Source organism: Apium graveolens, chromosome 10, assembly GCF_009905375.1.
Source record: "Apium graveolens cultivar Ventura chromosome 10, ASM990537v1, whole genome shotgun sequence".
In the NCBI taxonomy this organism is placed as follows: Eukaryota; Viridiplantae; Streptophyta; class Magnoliopsida; order Apiales; family Apiaceae; genus Apium; species Apium graveolens.
This window is the reverse complement of record NC_133656.1, coordinates 228,966,288-228,975,694: the sequence shown is the minus strand read 5'-3', so window position 1 is coordinate 228,975,694 and position 9,407 is coordinate 228,966,288. Positions and strand designations below refer to the sequence as shown.

The 9,407-nt window shown below is 33.7% G+C and overlaps 1 protein-coding gene across 1 annotated transcript; it reads right to left on the bottom strand.

The window, feature by feature from the left end:
• Nucleotides 1-1,149: 1,149 nt before the first annotated feature.
• Nucleotides 1,150-2,539, bottom strand: LOC141692871 (homeobox-leucine zipper protein ATHB-12-like). Its single transcript, XM_074497818.1, has 2 exons — nucleotides 2,009-2,539; nucleotides 1,150-1,916 (listed from the first exon to the last, which is right to left on the bottom strand). Exons 1-2 carry the CDS (start codon nucleotides 2,330-2,332, stop codon nucleotides 1,566-1,568), a joined length of 675 nt encoding a protein of 224 aa, XP_074353919.1. The 5' UTR covers nucleotides 2,333-2,539; the 3' UTR covers nucleotides 1,150-1,565.
• Between the last annotated feature and the right edge of the window lie 6,868 nt (nucleotides 2,540-9,407).

Sequence of the window (9,407 nt, the reverse complement as noted above, 5' to 3'; positions counted from 1 at the left end):
GAGATGTCATTATTTCGCCAGAATTTGTATAAAACAATAACTTTTTGAACGTTCTTTTTTTGTTTGAAACCTTTATAATGCCTTCACGTCTGCAATTTCAGCCTCACCTTCCTTGGAAGCGATCTGTTATACATGTGAGTACGATACGCTAATATTATTCTATTTCAAACAGTTTTATTTTTGGAATTTTTGAATATATATTTATTTGTTACCGCTAAGTAACTCATTTGAATTTCACATATACGAAATTATTACATCATGCATCCAACATTATTAATACTCTTGATCTTGTATTGCTTGTATGAGCATTAACTCGGTATGAATCATCTAAGGAAAAATCAATTTGTCTATATATAAATAGGCACTCCTTTAGTTAGCATATCTTAAGGTTTTCTTATAACACAATGAGGCGTTCGGATTATTGGTGAGAATATGAATATGGTAAATGAGGCTGAAAATGATTTTGAATTATAACGTTAATGGGAATGAGTTCTCATTTTAATCTATCATTCTTTTTAATCAAATTCAAACACATGATTATGACATATCTCTTTGGTTAATAAGAATTTCATGGGATGTAAAGTGTTTAAAATTTCTGTAATTGACCATTCCCAAAATATAAAAAAAAATGCTTGTACAAATGATTTATTTATTTTTTTGCTAAGTAAGAACAATTATTACTAACCAAAGTGTTTAACATGTCAGTTATCACTTCTTTGTTACAATATTAGTATTCAGCTGAAGTTAAAACCTCACTTTGTATTTAATTACTAAGCATACATGAGATGTTATTGTTATCAACTTTTCCAAAATCTTGAAACATTAGGAGCAAAACTCAATCTGTATATCATGCTTGTGTGTTACTTAATAGTTATACAATTCAAGTTGAGTTCATTTAAAGCGCTAGTTATGTAATTCTTATGTAGCTATTGATATATTAAGAGTCGTGGACTCAGTGGTTTTGGAACCTGTAAGAGGAGTGCAGGGGAAAACAGATATACTCCACTAAGGAGCGTTGATATGTAAGTTACAATTCTGAAATCTGATGGTGTAGTATCTAAATATTATTATTCCCCAACTATAATCCATGCTACATAATTGTAGTCAAATGTTCTGTCTGCACATAACCACAGAAAATTTAATAGAAACTAATAAGAAAAGGACTAGCATTATGAAATTATATATCTTGAAGATAGATCTAGAGTACTTTTTATATGTATTATACATGCATCAATCTACAAGAGCTACCTCATGTTTATCCTAGTCTTTGTCCCATGCTAAAACTAATGTGGACATTGTAACACCCCAAGATCTTCAGCCAATGTGGTACACTCAATGCTTTAATCCGAAAAAGAAATCTGAAATACTCAAGTCTTTCTATGCAGATGTTGCATTTGTAGCCTGAAGTAATTACAACAATACTGAGTATCTAGTTTACATTTGTTGGCTTCACTAAACCAGTTGGTACTTGACCAACATCCTAATTCTTCTCTTGCTCTCCAGCAAGTCCATTATACATCGCGAATCAATTTTGTACAGTCTACATCTTCTAGTTTGTCACAAATTCAGAAGTCCCACCAATATGAATTGCCACATGCCTGATCAGAAATGTCACCAGAGCCAAAGTTGCACCATCTTTCGGTTGGTGGCAAGGAGCTATCTAGTTGTTGACAGAAGCTCAGAAGCTCTGCTCCTTCATATTGATCAAGAAGGCCCCCTGTGTTTTCTCTCTCATCTGCATCTGAATGCATAATAGAACAGTTGTCTAGTGTATCGGTTAAGTTTTTGGAGTCTGCTTTTATCTCACTATTGTTATTTTCATCATCCAATCCTTGGTTTGTGCTTCTTTCTTCTAAACCCTTGCTTGCTTCATTTGTAGAATGAATTTCTTTCATCATCTCATTTAGCTTCTGTAACTGTTAGAATATACATTCAATTAAACTAGTACGATAAAAAGGAGGAAAAGGAAAAATTAAGATAAAATTGGTGACACTATGAAAAAGGGCACCTGTGTAAGCAAGGATTCTTTTTCTTCCTTCAAGAATTCGAATTGTGAACTTAAGTTATCATAATTGGTTTTGAGTGCTCGGTATTGTTGTTCCAGTTGCTTTGATTTCCATCTTGCTCTTCTGTTCTGAAACCATATTGCAACTTGGCGAGGTTGCAGCTCAAGTTCTCTCGCCAGCTGAATCTTCTTTTTGGGTTCGAGCTTTGTATCCAGCTTGAAAATGGACTCCAATGATCTTATCTGCTCATCGGTAAATCTCTTGGTGTTTTTGTTATTCTTCTTCCTCTGAATTGAAAAGGACGAAGAAAAATCTTCCTCTTCCATCCCTTTCTAGTATGCCCTTATAATTTTCAACTTGTTCTGCAGTTGTAGAAGATATAGAGGACTTGGTTATCTTGTAGAAGGATGTTTATTAGAAAGTTGCCAGATACGTTTCAAAGTAAATATATATAGTCAGATGCGTATGAGACTAGTCCAATGATGTACAAAGTTTGGACACCTGTTGATGTTTTAAAAAAAAGAAAAAAGAAAAAGAAAATACCTGGCATGCATGTCTTAAATTCATGGATGATTTCTCTTGATCAGCGGTGGTGTTTGATTTCGTGTGCCACTTTTACTCCTGTCACTTGTTAGCATTTCTAATCTTGTTTCTTGTCTTTCCTTCTATTTCTAATTATGAAGTGAAGTCGTATTCTAAGTTTCTACATTTAACAGTTGTGGTGGGGATAGGAGAACTTAATAGTTTCTTGTCCCGCATACAAGTTCAACATTTGTGTTTAGCTTCTTTCAAATTAATGACTGATTAGAGGACTAATAACTATTACGTACACAGGGTATTAACCACGTACCTTCTTTTAATTTTTTTAAAATAGTCGATAAATACAAATTTCACTGCTCACTACACACCTCAGGTTCAGACAATAATCTTCTAGAATCAGAAAGAAGAGGTGTATTTGCTGGGATGCAAGTCATGGTTGAATTTATTTTACCCCTTTGGTTACTGAAAATTGGTCCCCTCTTTATAAGTACAATTCCGCCCCCTTTTGGATCATGCTGGCTTCAGTGATATAATTACTTCAGTTGATAAATCACCCTGAGCACTTATCAGAAATTGACCGTAGCACCACATCTGGTTTTGCGTAAACATCATTTTCCCGGAAACTATGTTAGAATGGTCATTTTTATGCATTACTACTTATCATCAACATAGTTTCAACTGTATTACTTGTGATAGTCTGTTATGAGACTCTTTGTTTCTGTTGCTCGGTGTGGAACCAATTGTTATGTACTTATGTTTGATCATTCATGTCATATCTGTAAGTTTATATCATATTTGTAAAAAAATAAAGAAAGTTAAATCAATGCACCAATTGAACTGAACTACTGTGATCCTATATTTGTGATCCTTTACTAGTATTGAGATTGAAACAAGGGTGGGGAGCTGGAGCAAGTTATGGATTATTATGTTACCAATTATAAGAAGCAAGAAACTTCACATTCTTGACAAATATAGGACCAACTTTTAAAAAAATGATTCTCTTCTTTTTTTTTCTCCTTTATGTCAAGAGAAGCCAGATATCTATCTATCTTTGAAATTTGAAAGCTTCCTAACTTGTATTCATATGGATTTCTCTTAAAAAATATTCCACGTGGCGTGCTTCCTGTCCATGTCATCATCAATGGCACGTCTCGATGCCATGGGTGACGTGTCAACAGTAGGGTATTGGACGTGGCCTAGTCGAGAGTGAGCTGTCCATTTCATGATTGAGTAATGTCCCCTCCACTTGGGGGAGTTGTCGCATGTGTGTGGCCAAAGATGCAATGAACAGTAAACTCCGCTGGAGATTTGTCAAGTTTGTGAGCATTATTTGGCCCCTTTAAGTCTATTCTGAATGGCTCCACCACTTTTCTTTATCACATACCAACTCTTTGTGAATGTGACCTCATCTTTGTCTTAAACGGCCATTATTTTGTGTAGTTTCTTTCAATTCTTCGGTTCTTGATATACTAATGAATTATACCTCTAAATTCCAAGTATCCAAACAGATGGGCACCTAAAACAGGACATGAGTCAGATGTTGTGAGGTCCAAAATATGACACTGCTAACGGAAACCAGCTTATGTCGGTCATGTATGTGCGTGTATCAGATTTTCAGAGTAATTACATGCATGCATGCCTATAAAGTCGTTCCAGTGCACAGAGCCCCCGCATCACCCGAATTCGGGTCAAATGTCCATGTTATCCTTAGATGAGTAGATTCAGATCGATAGTCGAAGGTTATCTTATGGACGAAAAAATTGAGTGGTCTAAATACAGATTAAGTGTCATAATTTTTATCAACTTAGAAGTTGGAAATAGGCTTTTCATATGATGATTACAAAGTAAATGTTGCTTTGTGGTGATGCATGAATGTCACTGTATTAAGAGGGGATTGATTGAATGTTTTATTCTTTGAGGATAAGTATTAGAAATGTGAGCAACTATATTTATACAAAGAAAGAACTGGAGTACACTTTGCACAACACGTTTTCTTCACTTTAGCCAATTTTCTTGAATTAAAAGTGGTAATGTCAAAAGTGTTTGAATTTTGTGTCCTTTGAAAGGGGCCAGTGTTATATGTATCTTAAATGAACATACAATTGTCACCAAAGTCTTTTCAACTTGTTGAGGTGGCGCATATGCTTTGGGTGCAATATAGGTACCCCAAGCTTGTTTTACGCCTCTCAGCGGTGACTGCAGATATATCTTATTTTTTTTCAATTTCATATAATACTAAAGGTTCCCATGTACGTGTACAAAGAAATGTACTAGCGTAATTAAACTCCTTCAAGCACAAGATGAATTGAAACGGATGAAGTCATGAAACTGCAAAAGGCGAGAGGAAAATGTATTAATGTAATTAAGCTCCTTCAAGCACAAGGTTTACATAAATTACAACGGATTAAGTCACGAAACTGTAAAATACCAGAGAAAGACATAAACAAGATTTTGTGTATGCATTCCTATACATCCTTTCTTTTCAACTTTAGTCAGAGCTTTTTAATTATAAATTTCTTTTGTAAGTTTTAAAACCGGACTTACCTTAAAAATTCAAAATGAAACAAATTTGGTACCACGACCATCTTACTCTCAGGACAAGAACTTCAATGAAACAGTGAATTTTGTAGAATTTTACTCTATATTTATAATGTATTTCTCTTATTTGATACCAATTGTAAAACTTATATGAGAAGACAAAAGTTCATCATGCTGAGTACTTATCTTTTGTAATTTATTACCATTAGAGAAGTACAAATTACAAATCAGACAAAAAGATAGAAAGATGCTCCGTTGTTCACATATTCAGAAAATCCTACGATGAATTTAAATAAAACGATTATCTTCACGTAACAGATAAAATTTTTGTCATTATATAACATTATTAATTTTTATATATAGTTTCCTTCCCCAGATTACAATTGGGCTAAATTCATGTTTCAAAAATAAATTCGGGCTAAATTCAGACAAGAAAGTTGGGCTTTTAGTACAACATGCATCACGGTATTTTGCTTATTTGTTCCTTTCTATTTGGCCAATGTTTGCTTGGGTTTTACTTATTGGGCCAGCTCTTAGTTCTTACTCCTCGTATACGAAATATTAGTGTCACATCTATTATATATACTCCCTTCGTCCCTCGTATATATATATATATATATTATTCCCAACCAACTTGGTTGAGATACACCATCCGCAATATTTTATTGCAGACTTTCGCAATATTTTATTGCGGCAGGTGAGTACTACCGCAATTAAGCATTGCGGCAGCTGTATCCCATCCAACGATGACTGTGCAACAGCTCCCATATATATATATATATATATATATATATATATATATATATATATATGTGTGTGCGTGTGTGGGTTTTGGTCCGCAACCCCAGGTGGTTGTAGTAACAACCGGGTTCCCCGCATTGGTTCATCGCGGAAACAAGAATTGGTTCATTGCGGAACACCACCCGCATTGGGACATTGCTGGCCCGCATTGGGACATTGCAGGTGACAACTGACGCAATACTTAAAGGTTGTAGGAATTTTATGAATTAATTTTTGCTTCGATAATAACGGAGTTAGAAACCATTTATTCTATGAATGTAGTATTGTTAAAGCTGTTTATTGATCGAAAGGTGTCGTCTTCCGTCATACTTGTTTTTCTAAACCTTTTTTGAGTGAATTCTAATCAAACTATTTTAATTTAAATTTTAAATATGTCAAAATTATATATAATAACACATTTGTACTGTTTATTGAAGTTATGATGAATTAAATATTTTTTTATAAATAATTTTTTCATTAAAAAAACAAATGAGGATAAAATGATAGAAAAAATCCCCCCGCAATGCGTCAATGCGGGAGGTGTTCAGTACAACCCCAACATATATAAAATACTGCGGCGGGTGGTTGAAGAGCCACCTGCCGCATTGTTTCATTGCGATTGCCGCAATGAAACAATGCTTCAGGTGGCAGAGTGTATTTTTATATAATTTGTTACGAAAAAATGTTTAACATTTCGGGGGCTAAGTTGTTTTATATTTTTTTATAGGTAACGAAAATTCGATAAAATTTCATTTTTTTAGTTTTTCACATTTTCAATTTTTAGCATTATATTTGTTTACTATAAATTAAAAATTGATAAATTAAATTGGACAAGTACAAGAAAAATAAAACATTAAATATTTCATTTCATTCAAATATAATTGAAGTACATTTTTTAAAACGAAATACATAATAACTTAAATATTTTATTCCGACGAGAATGATCAACCTCTAACGGTGTTGGAGGAACCGTCTTTATCACCCTTATCGCCGTCCTTCTTTTTGTTCGACTTTTCCGCCTTCGCCTTCGCCTCATTTTCCTTTTTTTTTCTTGCGCTCAAGCGCCATTTAAATACGGCGGATAGCTATTTCCATGTCTTCTTCTCCCTCGGGCCTGTCGTAAGCAACACCATCGATAATTACTTTGTTATCGTCAAAATCAAAGTAAAAAACCATTTTTCAAAAAATAGAGAAGAGAATGTTTAGAGAAGAGAAAATGTAGAATGAAAAAAAATGAGATTACAAGAGCACTATTTATAGGCTGAAAATCAGAATTTTAAAAAATAAAAAATAATTTTAGGCACAAAAAAAATGTTGTGGAAGTTAAGGGGGAAGACTGTTGACTAATCTGCCGCAATTACACAATGTGGCAGGAACCACTGCAGCAATGCTTCAAAGCGCCAACCCTTTCTGCAGCAATGATCCAAGCGGTAGATCAGTCAAACTCCTCAACGTTTGACCAGTCGATTTTTTTTAATATTGACACAAAAATTGATATTGATTTCAAAAAAAACCATATGAGTATTACTACTATTACTTTGAATTTATAATTTTACCTGAATAATATTGATATTCGAAAATATAATTGAATTAAAAATATTAACTCGAAAAATAAGAATATGATTTAATATTTGCACAAAAAAATAAGGTTGAATTCACAAAAAAACATAAAATTAATAATATTAATTTTATTATTAAAATTGATAATATTATTTTTTTTAACTAAAATAACTCATATGATAATTTTTAAAAATATAAAACTCACAATATTTCGCAATAATAAAAATTCAAAAATACTATTTTGAAAAAATAATTAAAAATAACTTTTTCACTCAAAATTTTTAAATTCAATATTTAACTTAAATATTTTAGTTTAAAAAATTAATTAAAAAATATCAAAATATAAGTTCGAAAAAATATTTAAAAATTCGTTTTTAACAAAAAAATGAATTTGAAAAAATAAAGCGGGGAAGAACCGTTACATTTAAATCAGCATCCTCCCGCAATTGATAATTGCATCTCCCGCAGTGACTCATTGCTGCAAGGGGAGTGGCGCAGTGCGTGATTGCGGAAGGAACTCTTCCTTAATGGCTCCAAAAGCTGGTTGATGGTAATCTTTAATGGGTCACTCCAGCAATGAAACATTGCTGGAGATGTGTTCAACAATTTGTTTGATACTTCCTTTCTTCTTCCTCATTTTACAATTTACAATTTATTTTCAACAATTTCAAATAGTGATAATATAGATATTTAATTAATTCAATAATTAAATATTAATTTTAAATAAAAATGATAGATAATAGAGACATTTAATGAAATCAATTATTAAATATTAATTTTGTAGAAAAATAACAGACTTCTAACAATCACTCATTGCGTAGGGTTTCAAACTGTAAGTGTAAACAGTTGGGTGACTAAACTGTAAAATGTGTGAAATATGATGTCTCCCGCAATGACTCAATGTTGGTGTCTGTGACTACAGCAATGACTCAATGTTGGGGTCTTTGACCAGTTTTCTGCAGAAAACTGGTCACAGACCTTTATACCGCTAACATCGACATTGCGGGTGATTTACATAGTTTAAGAAAAAAACGACATGGTTCCGTTTATTTTTATAACTTACCAACCTGTTTCAACTAAATCTAAATCAACCAACCAACAACCAATCAAAGCAACCACAATCATGATCTAAATTAAACGCAATCATAATCAATAACAAAGAAAACACCGAAACAAATCCAAAATATATACAATCCAACATAAACTATAGTCTCCTATTCCTCTGCTGGATCCCATAGTCAGTTATTCGTCTAGCGAGCCCTTTTGAAAGCTCCCAAGCTATGCGATATCGGAATGTCCAAATACCCAATCCAGGCTCCCAAACAGCATCTCTCAACGATATGCATCATGCCATTCCCTTGTACATATCTCTACGCCCCACCTCATCCAATCTTGCATCTTGCCATTCCCTCATCCAATACGCCTTCGGAGCGTCAAGCTCCTTATGAGTAACTGGACGACCCTTAACAGGGAGACCCATAATCATGTATAAATCGTCGAGGGTGATGGTCAACTCACCAAATGGAAAGTGAAAGGTGTTAGTCTCTGGCCTCCATCTGCAATTGCATTTATAGACAAATATCACAAACATTGCCAATGACGATTCAAATAAATGAGAAAACTGATTACAAATTAGTACCTTTCCACAAAGGCCATTATCAAACGAATATCGTTCAGAGGAACTGAACGATTGTTCGTGAAAGCCGAGAAACCCCATAGCCTCAGCAACTCACGCTGGGGATCAGAAAGTATCCACTGGTGATGATTAGTTGTGTATTGCCGTACATCCAGCCTATCCCGCACACCTCCCGCCCATATGGCAGTACTAATATGATCATCCTGCATCGTCAGGAGTGATCTAACAATAGGTCCGCACTCATTCTCCATAGTAACTGCAAACTGCACAATAAAAAATTCAAACCCCGATCACATTATAATCAACAAAATCATCATAATTTCGATCAAATCATCATAATATTGAAT